Source organism: Mytilus californianus, unplaced genomic scaffold (assembly GCF_021869535.1).
Source record: "Mytilus californianus isolate M0D057914Y unplaced genomic scaffold, xbMytCali1.0.p SCAF_5, whole genome shotgun sequence".
Classification (NCBI taxonomy): Eukaryota; Metazoa; Mollusca; class Bivalvia; order Mytilida; family Mytilidae; genus Mytilus; species Mytilus californianus.
In genome coordinates this window covers 535,983-561,043 of record NW_026262701.1, presented here as the reverse complement: position 1 = coordinate 561,043, position 25,061 = coordinate 535,983, and the positions used below count along the sequence as shown (strand labels likewise).

The following is a 25,061-nucleotide window of genomic DNA, read 5'->3' as shown; positions in this document are numbered from 1 at the left end:
CTACCAGACCTCCACAGTTAACAAAGTATTCACAGTTAATAGTTCCAAGACTTGTCTGTACAGCATGTACATTGCCATTGTGAGTTAGGATCTTTTCAACCTGTACTCCTTCAAACATTTTCACTCCTAAATTAAACAGGAAATATCAAATATATTGAACAAAAAATGTCAGCCTTAAGATACATAGCAATAAGAAATAATTCACAAAGCGGAACATCATTATAGGTTTATTTCAAAATCTTTTCTTAAATTTTACTTTTAACAAGAGTGCACATGCTGAAATGTCTAGCCTGTTTTACTGACCATTGATTTTATGTTGAAAGTCTTAAATATAAAGGTTTTACTACAAGTATCACATAAACAATGAAGTCAAGGTTAGATAGATCCTGTCAAACAGACATAACCACCTTACAATTATTCCATACACCAAATATAGTTGACCTATTGCTTATGGTAATTGAAAAACAAAAACAAAAACAAAAAAACTTAACATTGACCAATGATCCATGAAAATGAGGTCAAGGTCAGATGTTACCTACCAGACAAACATGTGCACCTTACAATCATTCCATATACCAAATACAGTTGACCTACTGCTTATAGTATTTGAAAAACTGGTCAAAACACAAAAACTTAAAATTTGCCATTAAGCAGTCGCTGAACCATGACAATGAGGTCATGGACAATGGACATATGACAGATAGAAACATAAGGTATCTCCATACAAGGTATGAAGGTATGGCTTGGTTCCAAATTAGCCAGTAATTTAAGTAGAAATTTTTAACAAGTTTCTGAAGGCAATCTTAAACCATTGCCATATAAGCCAAATAAACTCATCATAGATACCAGGACAAAATTTTGCATGCCAGATGCCCGTTTCGTCTACACTAAGACTCAACATCGACCCTTGAATCAAAAAAGTTTAAAAACACAGATAAATACAAAATTGAGGAGCACTGAGGAACAAAAATTACGAAAGGTTTTGTCAAATACATGTACAGCTAAGGTTATCTATTCCTGGGATAGAAAATCCTTAGTATTTTGAAATTCAAAGTTTTATAAACAGTTAATTTATAATTATGACCATATCAATGATAATTCATGTCAACACAGAAGTGCTGACTTCTGTGTTGATGATACCCTTTGGGAGAAACCTCAACCAGCAGTGGCATCAACCCAGTGTTTGTAAATAAACTCATCATAGATACCAGGACAAAAATTTTCAGTGTTTCGTCTACAAAAAAAATCATCAGTGACGCTCGAATCAAAAAAGTTAAAAACATGTTCCAACTGTAGCTCTTTACTAAACAGGTTTAATCAACATATGGTATCACTTCACATTATTCAACTTACTGAACTTGTTACAATGTATATGGTGGGAGGTTGTCCTATGTTTGGAGGATGTTTTTCAGTAAAAGATTACCACTTTCTTTGGTTAGTGTGACATAAGTTGTTACATTGAATATGGTTGGAGGTTGTCCCATTTTAGGAGGAACTTTATAGATACTAGATAACCTCTGTCTTTGGCTAGTTTGACAGAAGTTGTTGCAAATTTTATGGTGGTAGGTTGTCCTATGTTAGGAGGAATTTTATCAGTGATAGATTACCTCTGTCTTTGGCTAGTCTGACATACGTTGATGCTAAGTCTGAAGGAGCTACTACTCCGTCTGATGGAACATATAAGGCTGCCTAAAAAATAAATCATTTGTGTTTTGATAATGCAACTTTATTTGGTTAAAACTCACAGAACTACAAGGTTGAAATACCCAACATGAGTTTTGATGGGCAGAAAGAGTCTAATGGTTACAAGACCTTGTCTCCTCACTGGCGAGTTTTCTGTAAAACTAAGACAAATGAAATAACCATGCATTTCTCATTAGTTTCTCAGTTATTATTCCAATATATTCATGATAACTTTGAAATCAAGTTGCAAATTTTATTTGTGTGTTGCAGTATGTATTTATTTCTGATGCAGCATCTGTTATTTTACATCAATATAACCTACATCCCCTGGTATTCCCACTAACATACTATAAATAAAGCTCTAACATTATAAATAATCACCTGCTCTTTCAAAACTTATATGCTTTATACCTCAATATCATCTGTTTTAAGAACAGGTGCTAATCTCTCTATTTCTTTTGGTCCAATAAAGTGGGCTTCAATACCAGTAGCACTAAAATAGAAAAATTTTAATATTTGCACTTAAATATATAAACACTACAATAAAATATTGCTATTAGCACAAATAAGGAGGTATTTTTGGCCAAAATTCTAGAATTTACAATAAAGAAGAACACACATGCAAAATCATTACATATTAATATGTCTATTTTTTATATTTCCACTGTCTACCGATAAATTAATTGATTTCTGATGCTGAAGGAATTAAGTGTCCAATAGAAAATTAAACAGCTTTAATCTTATTTACGGGTATATCATGGTGTTGTTGTTTGGAAATATATTTTCTAATTGTTTTAGTCCAGTCTTACTAAATTAAGTAAGTTGTGGTGCATTATTGTTCAAAGATTTTTGCTGGTATTCAATTCAATAATTAACAAGTCCTTTTTCTGAATGGAGCATAATCAGCATGTGATAGAAGAATCAATTATTGACTTTTACAAAAATTGGCAAAGCAGTGAAAAGAGAATTCATTCTAAGGGATTATTTGGGAAGTACATATCATATCATGGTAACCATGGTAACAAACAAATTCTACTTTACATCATTTTATTTCATATTTCATATTCAGATGAGTCTTAAAAAAACAGTACCTAAGTTTAGAAGTATAATTGAATAATTAAAAAAAAAATAAGGTTGGTATAAGCTAAAATCCAAATAAAATGCTTCGCTGGGGCGCAGCTTGATACGACCGCAGAGGTCGAACCCTGAACAGTTGGGGCAAGTATGGACACAACATTCAAGCTTGATACAGCTCTGAATTTGGATTGTTGTTAAATATTTGACACAGCATAGGTTTCTGACACAGAAAGAATGTGGTCTAAGAACTTGAATTTTTTTAATTTACCTATTATGGTCCAATGTCCAAAATCAAAATACATGGTTAGATTCAGCATATCAAAGAACCCCATATATTCAATTTTTGTTAAAATCAAACAAAGTTTAATTTTGGACCCCAACTTGGACAAACTTGAAAACTGGGCCCATAATCAAAAATCTAAACACATGTTTAGATTCAGCATATCAAAGAACCCCAAGAATTCAATTTTTGCTAAAATCAAACTAAGTTTAATTTTGGACCCTTTGGACCTTAATGTAGACCAATTTAAAAAACGGGACTTAAAATTAAAAATCTAAATACATGGTTAGATTTGGAATATCAAAGAACCCCAATAATTCAATTTTTGATGAAATCAAACAAAGTTTAATTTTTGACCCTTTTGACCTCAATATGAACCAATTTGATAGCGGGGCCCACAAATAAAAAATCTAAATTCATGGTTAGATTCAGCATATCAAATAACCCCATATATTCAATTTTTGTTGAAATCAAAAAAAGTTTAATTTTGGACCCCAACTTGGACCAACTTGAAAACTGGGCCCATAATCAAAAATCTAAACACATGTTTAGATTCAGCATATCAAAGAACCCCAAGAATTCAATTTTTGTTAAAATCAAACTAAGTTTAATTTTGGACCCTTTGGACCTCAATGAAGACCAATTTAAAAAACGGAACCCAAATTAAAAATCTAAAAACACGGTTAGATTTGGCATATCAAAGAACCCCAATAATTCAATTTTCGATGAAATCAAACAAAGTTTAATTTTGGACCCTTTTGACCTCAATATGAACCAATTTGATAGCGGGGCCTACAAATAAAAAATCTAAATACATGGTTAGATTCAGCATATCAAAGAACCTCATATATTCAATTTTTGTTGAAATCAAACAAAGTTTAATTTTGGACCCCAATTTGGACCAACTTGAAAACTGGGCCCATAATCAAAAATCTAAATACATGTTTAGATTCAGCATATCAAAGAACCCCATATATTCAATTTTTGTTGAAATCAAACAAAGTTTAAATACTGGACCCCTATTTGGACCAACTTGAAAACTGGGCCAAAAATCAAAAATCTAAATACATGTTTAGATTCAGCATATCAAAGAACCTCATATATTCAATTTTTGCTAAAATCAAACAAAGTTTAATTTTGGACCCTTTGGACATTAATGTAGACCAATTTGAAAACTGGACCCAAAATTAAAAATCTAAATACACTGTTAGATTCGGCATAACAAATAAATAAATGTGATCAAAGATTTTACAAATCTAATGCGCCATACTGTGCAATTAAAGATTACTTCTTGAAATTTTTCAATATTTGAAATTTGAAAAAAAAATAATATTTGAAGAATAATTCTTTTTAATTTCTGAAATCTGAAATGAGAAAAAATTGGCCCCCCACAATTTCTTTTTATCCCCCCCCCCTTATTCCCCCAAAAAAATTCTTTCCCTCAAGATATGGTCATAATCTCAATTCAAATTTCCAATGGAGTTGGCAACCATAATTACCCATTTAAATTTACCATAGTGCTAACTTAATCTATTTTATAATAAAAATATAGTGTCAAATCTTTCATATGGATTTTTTTGTAAAAAAAAAAGATGAAAACATTTGCAGATATTTTTACTGGTCTTCCTTTATAAATATGCATTTCTTTAAACATAATTTAAAAGCAGTGTAAGGGAAGTAACCAAAACGTTGTATTTGGATTACCTCCCTTACACTGTTTTAGATTATCTTTATTGTTCATTAACCATTACTTTATACATAATTTAAAAGCAGTGTAAGGGAGATAATTTCAATGATGTATTTGATTTATCTCCCTTACACTGCTTTAAATTATGTTTTGTACTAAAGTATTTGTCCATTTACCAGGACAACCTTGTTTTTCCCCCTTTTTTGCCCGTAATTCCTAAACGGTTTGAGCCATAACCCCCCAAAGCAAATCCTAACCATCCCTTTGTGGTATGGAAACTTGTATAATTTCAGAGAGATCCATACACCGTTCCACAGTTATTGTCTGGAAACTAGAAAATGCTCATTTTTGGCCCCTTTTTGGCCCCTAATTCCTTAACTGTTGGTACCATAACCCCCAAAATCAATCCCAACCTTCCTTTTGTGGTATTTAACTTTATGGTCAAATTTCAAAAAGATCCATTCACTTAAACTAAAGTTAGAGTGCGAAAACCAATATGTATTCGGACGACGACGCCGGACGACGACGACGACGACAACGACGACGACGACGCCAACGTCATACCAATATACGACCACAAAATTTTTTTGCGGTCGTATAAAAACTATAATGATAAATTTTTGGTCTGATGACAATATTGTTTAATAAATTTCTTTAAAATTTGTCGGAAAAAGTATGGAATTGCTCCAACAGTGTATAACAATATTAGACAATAAAACTTATATAGTAATAATCAGTGTTTGAGCTACTTGTAATTCACATCTTTTGAAACAAACAACAATATCATTTGTCAAATAGTCTCCATAAACAAAGCTTTGAATGCCATAAGATTATAAATTGACTCTACCCTTTGTAAACAAAGCCATGTTCTAGAAACACTAAAAGAACAGGGTTCCAATGTTGTAAATATTATATTTTAGAGAAATGTAGGCTTGAGGGCAATTACAATTCAATTTTCCATATAACTAATATTTCAAAGGGGCATAACTCTATTGAAAATAGTTGATTGGTACTGATTTTCAAAATTGACCAACACATTGCTGATATAAACCTTTGATACAATTTAATAAAAATCTGGCAAGAATTGTACAGGTGAGAACACTCACAAGCTTAGATGGATGGACAGATGGACACATTGCGTGGGCACAATAAAACATGGGGTACAAGTGTTTGAGGTTACATTTCAATTTGCACCATCAGTTTTATTTTGATCTGAGATTAAAATTAAAATTTCTGTGTGATTAGCTTGCAATGAATTTCAATTAAACCTCTTAAAAAGCAAGACTTATGTTTTTATTTGATTGAAATCATGAAATCATAATAGCAGCTTTTATAACATGGCTTTAAGGTCCTCTTCTCTCGAAAATTGTTTTCCTATTAAAATTATAGTAATTTTTTCTATGCTCTATGTTAATTTCAACATGGGTAGGCATTATATTTGTCAATATTTTACACCTCTTTAACACTCAGTATAAAGATATTGATAACTATTATGCCTACCAATAACAACAGACAGACCAAAACACTATATAACCTACAGCTTTACCATTTAACATTGTCATTAGATCTTTATATATTGTTTTATTGGTACTAATATTGATTTTCTTTTCAATAAATAAAACTTAACTGAATATGTATTGCTATATAGTTAATAACCTATTCTACATCCAGTCGATACTTATATTTTGGCATTGCACATAGTCATATTTTCTTAGATTGTTTATCTTATCTTTACACTGAACCCATTGGAGGTGTTCTGATTGATATTTTATCTTGGAAACATGATTAGTTTATTAGTTGTTATTGGCTTGTAACTAGCTTTCAGTAACTTTGAGTACTCTCAGATCAATACCATGTGTCTTCAGTGTTTTTGTAAGCATTTTTGTTTTGCTTTGTATCTATTGATCCAAGCCCTTTTCAACTGATTCTTATGGTTTGTTCTTATGTTGTGCTATTACACCACTGTTCCAGGTTAGGGGAAGGTTTTGACTACAAACATCTTTAACCCCTCCACAATCTATATGTGCTTGTCATTTGTAGCTGTTTATCATATTTATTTTCCTTTATTATTTTGTACAGTTTGTTCTGTGTTGTGCTGTAGCACCAATGTTCCAGGTTAAGTGCCTGCTCAGTTGTTTAACCCCACAACATTCTGTATGTACCCATCCCCAAGTTATTTAATAGTTGTTTTTTGTTTGTTGTTTTGTACATAAATCAGGCTGCTGGTTTTCTCATTTGAATTGTTTTACATTTTGTTATGTCTGGGCCTTTTGTAGCTTGCTTTGCAGTATTGGTTTTGCTCATTTTTGAAGGCTGTAAGGAGACCTATAGTTACTACCATCTACACCATTTGGTCTCATTTGTCTCATTGGCAATCATACCATATCTCCTTATTTTATATTACACTGCTACAACATGTCAGTATCCCTTATTGACAGGCATGTTCACACTGTGACAGCTGGTCAGTGTCCCTAATTGACAGGTATTCTCATACAGTTAAAGCATGTCAGTGTACCTAATTGACAGGTATTCCTACTCAGTTACAGCATGTTAGTGTCCCTAATTGACAGGTATACTTACACAGTTACAGCATGTCAGTGCCCCTAATTGACAGGTTTACTTACACAGCTACAGCATGCTTTCTCTGTAACAAGTTGACTCTATCTTTAGTCTGAGCAATGTTAATACTACCACACTGCTTCCAACCTAAAATGTATAAACTGAACAATGTTAATATTGCCACACTGCTTCCAACCTACAATGTATAAAGTGAGCAATGTTAATACTGCAACACTGCTTCGAATCTAAAATGTATACAAACTGAGCAATGTTAATACTGCCACACTGCTTTTATAAACCAAGTATATAAATATCTATCAATTGACTGTTCTACTCAATTATAAACCAAGTATATAAATATCCATCAATTGACTGTTCTACTCAATTATAAACCAAGTATATAAATATCCATCAATTGACTGTTCTACTCAATTATAAACCAAGTATATAAATATCCATCAATTTACTGTTCTATTCAATTATAAACCAAGTATATACATATCCATCAATTGACTGTTCTACTCAATTATAAACCAAGTATATAAATATCCATCAATTGACTGTTCTACTCAATTACTCAATTATAAACCAAGTATATAAATATCCATCAATTGACTGTTCTACTCAATTACTCAATTATAAACCAACTATATAAATATCCATCAATTGACTGTTCTACACAATAATAAAACATCTCTTGTCCATCAATTGACTGTTTTACATACTAATTAACCAAGTATATAAATATACATATGTACAAGTACCCTGCCACGTCCACTTGTATTTGTAGTATTTGTATTTTTATCCATCTGATGAGTTAAGCCTCTTTCAATTGATTTTTATAGTTCGTTCTTATGTTGTACTATTACACCACTGTCCCAGGTTAGGGGAGGGTTGGGATCCTGCTAACATGTTTAACCCCGCCATGTATGTATGTATGTGCCTGTCCCAAGTCAGTAGCCTGTAATTCAGTGGTTGTCGTTTGTTTATGTGTTACATATTTGTTTTTCGTTCATTTTTTGTACATAAATTAGGCCGTTAGTTTTCTCGTTTGAATTGTTTTTCATTGTCATTTCGGGGCCTTTTATAGCTGACTGTGCGGTATGGGCTTTGCTCATTGTTTTTGAAACCATACGGTGACCTATAGTTGTTAATTTCTGTGTCATTTGGTCTCTTGTGGAGAGTTGTCTCATTGGCAATCATACCACATCTTCTTTTTTATATCAATTGACTGTTTTACACAATAAATCAAGGGGTACATACCAAACTTTTTGCTGCATTGAGTCAAACATTAGAAAAATGTAAAAAAAACAATTTTTTAACCATAGGGGGGTCATTGTCATTTGGTTCTCTATGTCATCCCCTGTTCCTTGAATCCCCTAGATAAGGATCAATATTAACAACAAACATCTGGTTTTATCCAAGGTTTTATCAATTCTAAATATGGTTTAAAAGGTTATTATCACATAATAATATGTTATGTGCTCTGAAAAGAAAACTGAAATTTCTTTTTAAGAGGAGTGAATATTTCATAAAAAATCTTGAAATCATGATATTAAAAGGGGATAATTTTAGCTGTGCATTTCGGTAAAGGGAGATAATATTGGTTGTGCATATAAAATAAAGGGAGATAATTTTAGATGTGTGTGTGTGTGTGTGTGTGTATATCGTTAAAGGGAGATAATTTTAGATGTGTGTGTGTGTGTGTGTATCATTAAAGAGAGATAATTTTAGTTGCATGTATCATTAAAGAAGGAACATCACTAATTCATCGCCCCATTGCTTTCTATGTTAAATTCCTCAGTTTCAAGCAGTCACACTCTTTTGTCTCAAGTTCAAATAAATTGACAGTCATTGCATGTCACCTTATGGTGTCTTGTACTGAAAAAATCAACGTACTTTTAATTGCATATAAGAGAGTACTGGTTCCTAGAACTTGGGAAGTACTAAAACAGGTACTTCAGATCTGTGAAACATGAAAAAAGTACCCTCCTTTTAAAATTTCATACTTTTTTTTAATCATCAAAATTGTAAAGTCAATAATGGTTCTACCAAGATCATCAGTCATTATGCTTTCATGATTTGGGCGCAGCTTGATATGACCGCAGAGGTCGAACCATGAACAGTTGGGGCAAGTATGGACACAACATTCAAGCTTGATACAGCACTGAATTTGGATTGTGATTAAATATTTGACACAGCATAGGTTTCTGACACAGAATGAATGTGGTCTAAGAACTTAAAAAATTTTAATTTACCTATTCAAACCATATTATTATTATTTGCTTTTATATATAAATCAGAAATAACCAATTTAAAATGGAAAATTTTAAAGTAAAAAAAGGGGAAAAAAAATCCCCCCCCCCAAAATTTTTTGAACCCCCTTATGATTCATCACCCCAAACTCAATCCCAGCCTTCCCTTTGTGGTATGGTACCTTGCAGTACAATTTCAGAGAGATCCATACACTTGAACACAAGTTATTGTCTGGAAACTAGAAAAATGCTTGTTTTTTGGCCCCAAATTCCTAAACGTTTAGGGCAATTACCCCCAAACTCAAACCCAGCCTTCCCTTTGTGATATGGAACCTTGTAGTACAATTTCATAAAGATCCATACACTAACACACAAGTTATTGTCCTGAAACTAGAAAAATGCTTGTTTTTTTGCCCCTTTTTGGTCCCTAATTCCTAAAATTTTGAGGCAATTACCCCCAAAATCAATCCCTGCCTTCCCTTTGTGGTATGGTACCTTGTAGTACAATTTCAGAGAGATCCATACACTTGAACACAAGTTATTGTCTGGAAACTAGAAAAATGCTTTTTTTTGCCCCTTTTTGGCCCCTTATTCCTAAACGTTTTAAGCAATTACCCCCAAACTCAATTCCAGCTTTCCCTTTGTGATATGGAACCTTGTAGTACAATTTCATAAAGATCTATACACTTACACACAAGTTATTGTCATGAAACTAGAAAAATGCTTGTTTTTTTGTCCCTTTTTTGGCCCCTAATTCCTAAAATTTTGAGACAATGACCCCCACAATCAATCCCAGCTTTCTCTTTGTGATATGGAACCTTGTGGTACAATGTCAGAGAGATCCATACACTAACACACAAGTTATGTCTGGAAGTTACAAAAATGCTTATTTTTTGCCCCTTTTTGGCCCCTAATTCCTTAACTGTTGGTACCACAACCCCCAAAATCAATCCAAACCTTCCTTTTGTGGTATTGAACCTTATGGTTAACTTTCATAGAATTCCATTCACTTAAACTAAAGTTAGAGTGCGAAAATCAAATGTGTCTTCGGACGACGACGACAACGACGACGCAAACGTCATACCAATAAACGACCGCAAAAAAATCGTATAATTACCAAAATATTCTACATATTTTGAAAGTTACATTCATGCGTAGGTACTATTTTGTCTTAAATATGTACTACTTTCGTATGTTCTTTCAGACTGGGCCTGAAAAAGTGATGTTACACCTAAAGGGAGATACTCTTAGTTGTGAGTATTATTAAAGGGAGATAATTTAAGCTGTGGTTATCATTAAAAGGGAGATAATTTTAGTTGTGTACAAATTAGATTGCATCATTATCTCCTTTGATATCAGTACTATATTTATTCATACTATAGAGAAAATATTTTTCATTTAACAGTGTTTAATAAAATTATTTACTTATAAAAATGTCATTGCAATTTCCACATCCCAACCTTATTTTTATACTTATATTCATGATACTGTGGATTCATTTTTATTCGTGGTTTACCAATTTTCGTGGGTTTCGTGGGTCACAGCGAACCACGAATTTAAGAATTCAACGAAGAATAATCCCGAGAAATGTGTATGGAGTCGGATGTTTATTTCCGGTTATGTTATGCAGTTCTAGTATAGTGTTGATTAGCGATAAACATTGTAACATAACACGTGTTTTTATTGAAAGAAGATACAAGTATTTTGATTAAATCAACAATTAATATAACGAATATCAGTGATAATTTACTTTTTAAAATTGATTAAAACTGTTCATGGAAAATAACTGCAAGTTGTTAATTACCGTGTCATAGTTTGGTTTACTGGTGATTAAAAATCAATAGGATTAAGTCCGGGGTTATTGCCCGTAGGTAATATTGTTTATGACAGGAACATTTATTTTCACACCTTTTACTTATATGACTGTTTATTACATCGTGATTAGGAAACTGAGCTTTCAATCATAGAATTTTGAATGCCTTATGAAATTCCGACAAGAATCTTTAAATTGTAAAACAAACAAATAATTAGTTGTCTCTGTCCATTATTGTAATAGAAGTTTTCAATGAACACTTTAACCTAGAATGACCAAGCGAGGATTTTGACAATTCAAAACTTGTTCAATGAATTCCTTCTTTTTATTGGTTTTATTATTGATCAAACAAAGGAGGTTATATGATCTCCAAAATCAAAAAGAAATCCACGATTTACGTAGCTGATTTTTTTTTTGTTATCAGCGATCCACGAATTTACGTATACCACGAAAGGTCTTTTTTTCTCTATCCACGAAAATTGATACCCACGAAAATAAATGAATCCACAGTATTGACTTTTAGTTCTATTTTCTGAATTTTCCAATGACCAATGTAGATGTAATACTGGCAAATGTCATGTTTTTACTTTTCTAATGACCTATACAAATGTAATAATGGCCAATGCTATGTTTGGACTTTTCCAATGACCTATGTACTTTACTGACCAATGCCATGTCCTGCCTTTTCTAATGATCTGTACAGTTCAGCACTATATTTGACTAATCTTGCTGAAGGGACATCATCTCTCAATTGACCAATCAAACCAACAGAATGCCATGTTGTTCCACATGTATATCTACAAAAGCAAGAGTTACAAAGAAAACCTTTTCTACACATTTTACCATGTTCATCATTTTTTAAATGATTTTGGCAGTTATCGTGGTTATGTTAAATTCAAGAAGTTGATTTTCAGACTTAATTGGTCTGATCTTACTGATTTTTAAAGTTTTTTTTCTCTTAATTATCAGAACTAAGCATACCAAGAAAATGTTTCCTCTTCAAAGTTAAAGAGAGTTTTAATATAACAGTAGTTTATCACTCATTCACTTCTGTTGTAGGTTATTTACTTCCCCTGATGTAGCAATACAACATCATTTCCTCCTCTCTCTGCTAGACAGTAAGCTATAGATGTCCCATTTAAACCCCTGTCACAAATGTTATGTTAAATCCCTATAGCTACTCATTATAGATTACTTACTTCCCCTGCTCCAACAGTACAACATCATTTCACGCTTTCTCTCTGCTAGACAGCAAGCTATAGATGTCCCATTTACAACCCTGCCACCAATGTTATGTTAAACCCCTATAGCTACTCATTATCATGATTATAGATTACTTACTTCCCCTGCTCCAACAGTAAAACATCATTTCACCCTCTCTCTGCTAGAAGGTAAGCTATATATGTCCCAGTTACACCTCTACCATGAATGTTACATCAAAACCCCTATAGCTACCCATTGTAGGTTACTTACTTCCACTGCTCCAACAGTAAAACATCATTTCACCCTCTCTCTGCTAAATGGTAAGCTATAGATGTCCCAGTTACACCCCTACCACCAATGTTATGTGAAACCCCTACCCATTGTAGGTTACTTATTTCCACTGCTCCAACAAAACAACATCATTTCACCCTCTCTCTGCTTGATGGTAAGCTATAAATGTCCCAGTTATACCACTGCCACCAATGTTATGTGAAACCCCTACCCATTGTAGGTTACTTATTTCCACTGCTCCAACAAAACAACATCCTAACATACTCTTCGTTAGACAGTAAGCTATAGGTGTGTTATGTTAAACCCCTACCCATTGTAGGTTACTTACTTCCACTGCTCCAACAATACAACATCATTCCACCCTCTCTCTGCTAGATGGTAAGCTATAGATGTCCCAGTTACACCCCTGCCACCAATGTTATGTTAAACCCCTACCCATTGTAGGTTACTTAATTCCACTGCTCCAACAAAACAATATCTTAACATAATCTTTGTTAGATGGTCAGCTATAGATGTCCCAGTTACACCCCAGCCACCAATGTTATGTTAAACCCATACCCATTGTAGGTTACTTACTTCCACTGCTCCAACAACACAACATCATTCCATCCTCTCTCTGCTAGATGGTAAGCTATAGATGTCCCAGTTACACCCCTGCCACCAATGTTATGTTAAACCCATACCCATTGTAGGTTACTTACTTCCCCTGCTCCAACAACACAACATCATTTCACCCTTTCTCTGCTTGATGGTAAGCTATAGATGTCCCAGTTACACCCCTGCCACCAATGCTATGTTAAACCCCTACCCATTGTAGGTTACTTACTTCCACTGCTCCAACAACACAACATCATTTCACCCTTTCTCTGCTTGATGGTAAGCTATAGATGTCCCAGTTACACCCCTGCAACCAATGTTATGTTAAACCCCTACCCATTGTAGGTTACTTACTTCCCCTGCTCCAACAACACAACATCATTCCATCCTCTCTCTGCTAGATGGTAAGCTATAGATGTCCCAGTTACACCCCTGCCACAAATGTTATGTTTAACCCCTATACATTGTAGGTTACTTACTTCCACTGCTCCAGCAAAACAATATCTTAACATAATGTTTGTTAGATGGTAAGCAATAGATGTCCCGGTTACACCCCTGCAACCAATGTTATGTTAAACCCCTACCCATTGTAGGTTACTTACTTCCCCTGCTCCAACAACACAACATCATTCCATCCTCTCTCTGCTAGATGGTAAGCTATAGATGACCCAGTTACACCCCCACCGCATATCACTACACGAGCATGCTTTGGCAAATCAACAATTGTCTTCAATGTTTTTGATGCCTCATTATTGTTGGCAGTTGTACAACTTCTGTGGAAAGCTCTGTAGAAGGCATCACTTGTACAGCGTTTGTGTAAGGGAACTTTTAAATAACGAATTAAAGACATACTTGTTGCTCAATCTGTTCAAGTCATTTTTAAAATCTTATTACAATCCAGTTTGTCAGGAGTGATACCAGATATTACACTGATTATGTTAACAAAATAACTTTATCTAATGCATATCTTTGCTGTCTACCCATATCACCTGGGTCATCATCTGGGACGTAACTATTTAATATCTGAAATGTAAACAAACAAATGAGGATACATAAACTTTTATAATATATACCTGAGGTCAGAAAATGATAATGGATAAAAACTACATAGAAGAGTCAATACTCCTGTCCTAGATTAGACTCATTATATAATTTTTAACCAAGATTTTCACCTCATCAGGCCAAATTGCCTTGACATTAGATGTTAAGATAATGATTATTATGATAAAGACTAAACCTTATAAGCCAAAAAATATTTATCTGGTTTTTTCATTTTAGTTTCATCAAACTTTATGTCAAGGATATAAATTTGGTAGTTACTTTGACAAACAGACTGATTATGACAATTCACTTCTTGTCAGAAAAAAAATAAAAAAATGGGAGATTAAAAAAAAATAAATAACTCTTGAAGGGATTTACATTGTTTTAGCTCACCTGGCCACTATCCATCTGTTGCTAGTTAATTTTATACATAAAATTTAATAATGTTCATTGAACCATTTTATACTTATAGAATTTAATCAAACTTGGCTGGTAGTTATCCTTTTTTAGTTAGCTGAATTTTCTAACTTGAGTATGTATGGTTAACCTTCAATTTTGACAAATGGAAAAACAAAGGATATGGGGTATCCATCCATGACACAAAATCAGTACATACACAGCAAAAAACAAACAAAAAGCAAAGGAACAGCGCTTTTGTTGCTGTTCTTCATCTCAAGGTCACAATGTGGCCTTCAACATTGAGCAAAAAAAACTCTCACCTAGCTCACTGCAAGTTTAAGACGTCTACAAAAAGTTCACTACAAAAATCGCCAATAAAAACTTAAGGGTAGGCATCTTTGGACATGAAAATTAGGGGAAATTGGGAAATTCCCTAAACACAAATATACTTTCTCTTTGCCATAGCAATTGAATTGACTGAAATCAACAATATTTTTGAAATAAGTCGAAGCAACATGTATTTAGGGAATTTGGTAGTCTATGCAGTATAACACATGTTTTTTTAATTGATTTCAGATTACTAATTTTTTTTCGTTTGTGTTTTGTGGTGTTTACCATAGTCTGATCATTATCCAGATTTTGTCGTTGCCTCCTGATTTGTGATAATTATATTACTACTAGAGTATTTTGTTTTTACAATTTAGATGCTGGGCATAAATGTTGACAATATGAAAGTAGGTATGATAGATTTCGGTTCAGTCAATGAGGTTTATATTTAAATGCATACATGAAAACACATTGATTGATGGATTGATTGTTGTCTGCCTAACATTTTTTCCTAATACAACCAGTGAATGAGAACACATTTTTGTTAGAAAAAAATGTTTACATGTGATGTACGTGTGTTGCAGTTAGTTATCATACCTTTACCTGACTGACACATCACAAACTCAAATAAGGATGAACCTCATAAGTATAATATAGATGGTCCTAGCTGTCAGGGAAATATCTTATTCTTGTCTTAAAACACCTTGTTGATGTGGAAAGTTTACCTGGTCTAACAATTTAAGGACATGTTACAATCCATCCCTTGCTTTAGTATGAAAGTCTTAGTGTAAATCATTTCATATAAAAAATCTCATGCATGAGTGCAACATTTAAGTTGTAAAATGTCAAACTTTAAAAAAAAATTCTTTCACACTATATACAAATTGATAATTATTAATATCAATTTCGCATTGACTCTGTGGGGTTTCACTTCTACCAGTTATATAATTTTAACCATGTTGACTCTCTGTGTGTCATTAGCTGTGGATTTATAATTATTCCTGGTATACTAATCTTTATGGATTTCATGCGTATAGAATTGACTTTGGTTTTAAAAAGCAGACAGATGCGTCATATTTTAATTTCATTTACTCACTGCTTCCATTTGGGTTAAATTAGAATGATAACAGCATACATGACTAAGACTGAACAATTTTATTTTCTGTTAAAGAGCCACATGATTTTTACCTTGCATAGACCTGCATAAAATATTTTCAATATTTCTCTTCAAAATGGTAACTTTTTCAAAGGATGAAAATACATAATCTGTAAAGTTTATCATAGAAGGAGGTATGAGAGCTATTATATGTGGCACCTGAAATTGCAAAAATAGTAAACTTATTCAAACCTTTCAAAATCATGTTCATTTATTGATAAATGAACAGATAAATATTATCTGGACATTTAATTGCAGCAAGGTCCCTATGACCTCATTGTACATAATATATATGACCTAAAATTAAAAAAAAATCATGATATCATCTTCATCTCCTAAACCTGAACCATCATGACCATATCATAATCTGTTGTGATCACATAGTCCCAGCATGGCTGGATCACAAAAAATATTGTTACATACTAAAATTTCACATTCTGACATAATACATGTAGGAAACATTTCAACAGGTAGACAAGTAAGACTTAAAGAAATAATAACTTCTTCCCACCAAATTGCATTAGATTCATAAAACATTTGACCAGTCCAGATCAAAATAAGTGTTAGCTATATATACATTGAATAAAGAGAAAATGACATCTTAAGATTATTTCTTGTAATTCATGTACCTGTAATACGACCAAACTATAGTCAACCATACTTTTTGGTAGTTCTAATCACAAAAACCTTTATGCCTGTATTGGCATAGTTTTCTAATCTCGCATTAGCCTATTTAAAGCAATAGAAAGTTTCACTTTGGCCTTCAAAAGTCATCAAAATTATTGACTTTTTACATCAAATCGCCCTTATTAAAGCATTAATTTATTAACAAATAATACACAAATAATAGAACGAGTGATCAGTATGCTTTCAAGAGTTTCTCATTGACAACATATTTGATGAATTTGGAGGTCGAAATTTCCTGGACCAGCAGGTTTTCAGCATTCATATGGGAACCATCACCTCTCCTGGCTGACCTTTTCTTATTGTCATATGAGTCAGAGTTCCTTCAGACACTTGTAAAAACCAAAAAGATCAAAGAAGCTAGATCATTTAATTTCACATACAGGCATATTGATGATGTTCTTTCCATAATAACAATCCCAAATTTTCTGATTTGGTCCCATTAAAATATCCTCCTAAACTAAAGATTAAAGAAACCACAGACACAGCTTCCTCTACCTCATTTCTAGATATTTACCTTGAGTTTGACTACAGCAGTCATCTCAGTACCAGAATCTATGACAAACAAGATGATTTCAATTTTGAAATTATAAATTTTCCTCACCTTAGCCATGTTAGCTGCAATATACCAACTTCACCTGTGTATAAAGTATACATTTCTCAACTCATTCAGTATTCAAGAACTTGCAGCTGCTAAGTACTCAGACTTTGTAAAATGTCATTGGAGTCTGAGCAAAAATTTAATGAGCCAGGGTATTGTCAAAGAAAGTTTCGTCCTTTTTCTCAAATAGTTCATCCGAAAGTACCAAGACCTATTAGATAAATATTCATTGTCTACTTCACAAATAATACATTAAAATGGTTACACCACTGTCCCAGGTTAGGGGGAGGGTTGTCAGCGCTCACAAACATGTTTAACACCACCACATTCTTTATGTGCCTGTCCCAAGTCAGGAGCCTGTAGTTCAGTGGTTGTCGTTAATTCATGTCTGTCATATTTGTTTTTCATTAATTGTTTTGTTATAAATTAGGTCGTTAGTTTTCTCAATTGAATTGTTTCATATTTTTCATGTCAGGGCCTTTTATAGCCGACTATACGGTATGGGTTTTTCTCAATGTTGAAGGCTGTAAGGTTGCCTATAATTGCTTTGTATGTAATCCACTTCATTTGAACTTTGGTGGATAGTTGTCTCATTGGCAATAATACCACATCTCCTTATTTTCATATTGAGTCAAAGAGTCTAGGTGCTGAAGTTGTTTTTTTTATTTATTTACTTTACAGTTAAATCCCCTTTATTTGTCTTTGTGCTATTATGTTCCTTTTGGTCGTATGACTCTTGAAGTGACTAGGTATTTATGCATCCAGCTATCAGGTTTTGGGCTTTGGGCCTTCCTGGTGCAGGTGGGTCCAGAGGTGTAATTTGGAGGCAATAGGTTTCATCTTGTTTACCTTATATGTTGTATTTACATCTAACTTAATTCGTACTTTTAACTACAAACAATTTTTTGTTGGCTTCTGTCAAATTAACTATGAACTTCAATAACTGTTTTGTTTGCGTCTTTGTCAAATTACTATCAACATAATCCACTACAATAACTTTTTTGTTGGCGTCTTTGTTAGATTTATTTTTTGTATGTTTGATTTCTTTAATCAATTGTGTTGTATATATAAAAATGAGGAGATGTGGTATTATTGCCAATGAGACAACTATCCACCATTGTCCACCAGAATTAAAATGAAGAGGTAGTAAGCAATTATCATGACACCGTGTCAACGTATATTTGTTCCACCTAACAGAAGTTCCCCTGGAACCTTTGTTATAAACAATGTCATTATATCTGTTCCAGATAGAACAAATATGCTATACCCTTTAATTATTCCATTAGGAACACATTCTGTAGTATTTGTACCACTGTCCAATGGAAAGAATATTACAGAATAATTCTTCTACTTGGAACTTATACTATGCAGATACTTCTATTTCATGACAACCGTACAGCCTATATATGTATGAGATGTATTTTATAGTTTAAGCTGCCGGATCCCAATAATTGTCACATTGTCCTATAGTCTGTTTTTGTTGCTCACCTAGTTTTGTCAATATATAGGAACTATAAACAACTGTCATAAAAGTGGGAGGATTAGCTAGCTAAATGTATAATACCAGGTTTAGCTAGCTAAATGTATAATACCAGGTTTAGCTAGCTAAATGTATAATACCAGGTTTAGCTAGCTAAATGTATAATACCAGGTTTAGCTAGCTAGCTAAATGTATAATACCAGGTTTAGCTAGCTAAATGTATAATACCAGGTTTAGCTAGCTAAATGTATAATACCAGGTTTAGCTAGCTAAATGTATAATACCAGGTTTAGCTAGCTAAATGTATAATACCAGGTTTAGCTAGCTAAATGTATAATACCAGGTTTAGCTAGCTAGCTAAATGTATAATACCAGGTTTAGCTAGCTAGCTAAATGTATAATACCAGGTTTAGCTAGCTAAATGTATAATACCAGGTTTAGCTAGCTAAATGTATAATACCAGGTTTAGCTAGCTAAATGTATAATACCAGGTTTAGCTAGCTAAATGTATAATACCAGGTTTAGCTAGCTAAATGTATAATACCAGGTTTAGCTAGCTAGCTAAATGTATAATACCAGGTTTAGCTAGCTAAATGTATAATACCAGGTTTAGCTAGCTAAATGTATAATACCAGGTTTAACCCACTATTTTCTTCATAAAAATGCCTGTACCAAGTCAGGATAATCTTATAGTTGTTTTCCAATCGTTAGTCTAACGCTGGATTTTTTCTGTTTTTATGGACTTCCCCTTTTTGGATTTACCTTGGGAGATAGGTATTTTTGTAAATTATTATAGGTGTCAGACCACCAATTCACTCCCTCCAATTTAGAATGTATGTAAAAGTAGCCCTACTCTTGACACAAAATAGTGCTTTTGATGCCATTGTTTACTTAAACTAACCAACAAATTTGCAGAAATCTACTTCTGCCATATAGTGACCGCCTTCAACAAATTGAAGATTATGTCACAGGAGGAAACTTACAACAAGACATAGATTGATATATACATATATACAAATCAAAAAATAGAGGAACAAGCACTCTGAGAGTATTGCATGGCAATACATAGTCCCCTACCGGGTAAAAATTCATTATACTGGAACAAAAAGCTAACTTGTTCTATAACTTGTCATGATGTAAACAAAAAGAAAATATCAAGTCAATATCTTCAAGCATGACTAAAAACAGTGTGGAAAACTGATTAAATGAGTGAATTTTTCATGTCCAAGGACCATAACTCTGCACAAAATTATCAGACCAAAACAAAATTTCGAACTTGATCTGTGTAACTTGTCATGATAAAACTATATACCAATTATCAATCAATATCTTCAAGCATGATGAAAAAAAGTGTGGAAAACACTTTAACATTAGATATGATTAATAGTTCTCTAAAATTAGATATGATGTAATACAGTGTATATCTATTTTCAAATTATAATCAAATATAATTAATAGTTCCAAATATTTTTTCTTTTATTTATCACAAACTAATATAGATTTGTAACTTATCTACAAAATGTCAACAATTTTTTTCTACACAATGTAATGTAATATATACATTAATGAAAATAGATTATTATCTAATTAAAGGGTTTCACTTCATAATTTTTTTTATATAAATATAGAATTCAGAAAATTAGTTTATACAAAATAACAAACAAACCTGCCAAAAAATTCTTCAAATAATTTACCAAAGAATGTCTTTTAAAAAATGAGTTATCTTCCTTTGTACAGAAATATGGTTTAACATAGTACTCTTACATTAGATATGGTGCAGAGTTATGGTCCATAACTCTGGACTAAATCATCAGACCTGAACAAAATTCGAACTTGATCTATAACTTGTCATGGCAAAACTATATACCAAATATCAAATCAATATCTTCAAGAACGAAGACAAAAAGTGTGGAAAGCTGATTTGCCGGACTGACGGATGGACAGACGGACGGACAGACGGACAGAGTGCAAACCTAAAGTCCCCTTGGACTTCTCGGTTGGGGACTAAAAATGAAAAACGCAATGTATTATTAGTTTGATGTAATAGTTGTGTTAATACATTGTATTTGAAAGAGTCTACCAATGTGCAATTTATAATGTTATCAGGTAGTTTGTTCCAGTCGGTTATAGTTCTTGGAAAAAAGGATTCTTTTCTGTACTGTGTTTTGCAGTATGGAATTTGGAAGCTGTTCGAATTTGAATGTCTTATTTGTCTTTTTTGTGGAATTAATTTATTATTTTTAGGTATTGCAACCTTTTTGTGTTCTACTTTGTATAGCATTACCAATCTTGAATCTTTTCTTCTGTCAGAGAGGCTGCACCATTCAAGGTGTTGTCAAATGTTACCAACGCTTGAGGTGTTTCTGTATTTGTTGGTAACAAGACGGGCAGCCCTCCTTTGAACTTTTTCAAAGCTATCTATGTCTTGTTGTAAGTATGGATCCCAAACAGAGCAAGCATACTCTAGTGATGGTCTTACTAGGGAGCCCGGACTTGTATGCTTGCTCTTTAATGGATGTTGAGCTTATATTCAGGTTCCTCCTTAGAAAGCCTAGGGTGCTATTAGCTTTCTTGTATATGTAGTCCGAGATTACTCTGACGTCCAACTGCTGTTTTGCCAGACAAGCTGGGGCCGTGGGTTCCTCCACCAATAAAAATTGGCCGCCACGAAATAGCCCAAAAGCAGTGCTTAAAAGTAGCGTTAAAACATCAAAAAATCAAAAATCAAATTAAACATTGCTATATACAGTCAGGGGACTTACTTAAATGAGTGATTTTCTAAATCACTGATTCAAGTAACATTATGTCCATAACGGTTGGAAGTAAGAGTTGTCTTTTTTTAATAATCACCTGCATTTAAGTAGTACAAATTAATCACTAGACTAAGTGATTTAATTTTATTGTAGCTTCAAATATAAAATACTAATGATCCAGGGACTAATTATGTTGCTAAAATTATCAGAACCAACATCTGTGTTGATAGGATGACCGGGTCATGTCAGGTGATGACCTTGTACTAAATCTAGGATAATGACATAAAAATCACTTGTTTAAATATCATACCTCAATTTCATTCCAAAAAATCACTTCTTTAAGTATCATTATTTTAATAACCCCAACTAATTTCAACACCTCCGAACAGTGAAACTTTGATCGTGAACAGTAGAATTTTATTACATAATCTGTAAGATGAAACCTTGAATTTTACAGGAAAAATACTCCATCTGCTGGGAAAAATCTGTTAAGGAAGTATATCAGTTCATTAAGTAAAACCATTTTTATAGCATTTTTTCAACTAAAATAGAATTTGCAGCTAAATGATTGCTAAAAGAAGCAAAAAGTTCATTTTTTCAATTTTACTAATGAAAAGATATTATCTAAACCTATGTGTTTAAAATTTTGGTAAAACTACAAAATCACAATTTGTGACAAAACTTCGAATTTGCTACTTAAATAAGTGATTTAAAAATCACTTATTTCAATAATTCCCCTGACTGATATAGGAAGATGTGCAAAACATTTTGGTATACTTTTTGGGAAAAATTAAGAGAAAATAAACGAGAAGGTATTCAGTAAATTTTGCAATTGAAATTATAAGATCATATTTACATGTATATTAGGGTAAACAATTATGTGTTTCTTATTGGTCTGTCTTGTTTGATCTTTTAGTTTTGGTTAGATATTGTGCCATTTTGTCTTGCCTTAAGATTTGATTGCTTTTATTGTGTTGACTGCCTGTGGGTTGGTAGTTCCCGCTCTGTTGAAGGTTATGTAGTAAGCTCTGGATGCATTTTTGTGCATTTGATACATTATGGTAGTCCGAGATTACAACGGCCCTAGGTTGTCTGGCAAAACAGCCGTTGGACGTCAGAGTAATCTTGGACTATTGCATATATGCTGTTAATGTGTACATCCCATTTAAGGTTTGAGCTGATGGTTACCCCAGATATTTTGCTGTTGTTACAATGAAACTTTTGATGAAAGAGAAATATATTTAGACCATTTTGAGACAAAATTTAATTGTCTATGAGTTAGCATTAAAAATGTGGTCAGACCTATAATCCGACAGTCCTATAATCCGACAACATGATAGTCCAACAGTCCTATAATCCGACAGCTCGATAGTCTGACGCGCGGTCACTTGTCTCTGAAATATATGCCTATAAAGACATGGAATGTTTGAAAACTGATATATTTTTTTACACAGAAAATTATCAAATCAGTCTGTATGACGTCTTGTACAGGGCCGCACTGATACCATACGAATCGGATGAACTTTCGCACCCTACACGTTCCCACCAAAAAGTCCGTTCATACCCTACACGTTTGGTTTTGTTTCTTTATGAAACAATGAAAACAAATATTTATAGCAATACACTAACCAAAACTCGATTTTTTTTTCATTGCTTCATAATAAATTGACATTCTGAAAACGTTTTTGTGTTGAATAAATCTACTCCTGTTTTGGTTAGAGAATTGATATTATCATATATTTTTTTCCATTGGAAGTACAGCGATTTATATTGCCATGCAAGAGCAGTGATAAGGTTTTATTTTGTCAGAAAAATTGACTCAATTTAGTTAAGATTTCATCCCAAACCATGAAATACGCAGCATCTTCTGAAAGTGTTACTGCATCTTGAAAATTTAAGATAATGACACTATTCATATTTTATCAAAACTTATTGCTCTTTTAAGAACAAGAGAAAACATAAAAAAAATTATAATCCTATGAACTATCGTGGTATTACTTTAGTGTCCGTTCCTAGGAAAATATACTGTCATGTTTTAAATTCACGATTGAATGAGTGGATGGAAGCTAATAAAACTCTATGCAACGGTCAGAACAGTTTTCGTGAGAAGAGAAGTTGTGAAGAGCATATACATATGCTCCATACTGTCATCAATGATAGAAAGATATCGAAACTTTCAACTTTTGTGTGCTTCATAGATATGCGAAAGGCATTCGACTCCGTTCCTAGATATCTTCTTTCTACTTTATTTGGCCTTTTTAACTTTTTTGGATTCAAGTGTCACTGATGAGTCTTTTGTAGACGAAACGCCCATCTGGCGTAAATACAAAATTTGATCCTGGTATCTATGAAGAGTTTATTTGGTATAAAATGTTTAAAGCTGGAATACATGGAAAGTTCCCTACCGCAATACAATCTCTGTAAGATGATGTTAAATGCTCCGTTAAAGTTAACGACTATCTTTATACACCATGGTTCAACGTTGATTTGGGGGTTAAACATGGATGTTTGATGTTGCCTATTCCTTTTGCGGTGAACATAAATGACCTGGCCAAAAGAACAACTTAAACTGTGGTATTAGGATTGTCGATATTGCGTTAAGCATACTACTGTATGCCGACGACATCGCTGTTATTGCGCCGGATAAACACAAACTACAGAGAATGCTAAATGAGGTTGCGTCTTGGTGTGATGACTGGAAACTTGGAGTCAATCGATCGAAAACCAAAGTAGTGCATTAGGTCTAGTTTATGGTAAACCACAAGTGGTAGGTCAATGATATTTGGTATGCAGTTGTATTAGCATTGGCACATCTCATTTCCATGGATATTATTTGGCCCTGCCCCCTCAATCATAGTCTATTGACTTTGAAACCTTTGCTTATTTTACATGTATTAGTTTGTGATTAGGTTAGTGTATGGGGAACCACTAGTGTTAGGTCAATGATATTTGGTATGCAGTTGTATAAGCATTGGCATATCTCCTTTCCATGAAAATTATTTGGCTCCGTCCCCTTAGTCATGGTCTACTGACTCTGAAAATGTTGCTAAGTTTACATGTATTAGTTTGTGATTAGGTCAGCTCAAGGGGAACCATTTAGGGTAGGCAAATGTTAATTGGTATTCAGTTGTATAAATATTAGCACATCTCATTACCATGGAGAATATTTGGCTCT

General features: G+C 33.2%; 1 protein-coding gene across 5 annotated transcripts in view; it reads right to left on the bottom strand.

The window, feature by feature from the left end:
• LOC127700992 (pyruvate dehydrogenase phosphatase regulatory subunit, mitochondrial-like) overlaps positions 1-25,061 on the bottom strand; it is a 58,770-nt gene that overhangs the window by 32,317 nt on the left and 1,392 nt on the right. For all 5 annotated transcript variants that reach the window (XM_052204748.1, XM_052204747.1, XM_052204750.1 and 2 more), the window contains exons 2-7: positions 14,048-14,468; positions 12,021-12,151; positions 7,352-7,433; positions 2,095-2,176; positions 1,608-1,689; positions 5-126 (exon numbers count right to left, since the gene is read on the bottom strand). In XM_052204748.1, coding sequence (XP_052060708.1) covers positions 5-126; positions 1,608-1,689; positions 2,095-2,176; positions 7,352-7,433; positions 12,021-12,151; positions 14,048-14,295 — 747 coding nt within the window. In that variant the 5' untranslated portion in view covers positions 14,296-14,468. The remainder of the gene's footprint in view (positions 1-4; positions 127-1,607; positions 1,690-2,094; positions 2,177-7,351; positions 7,434-12,020; positions 12,152-14,047; positions 14,469-25,061) is intronic.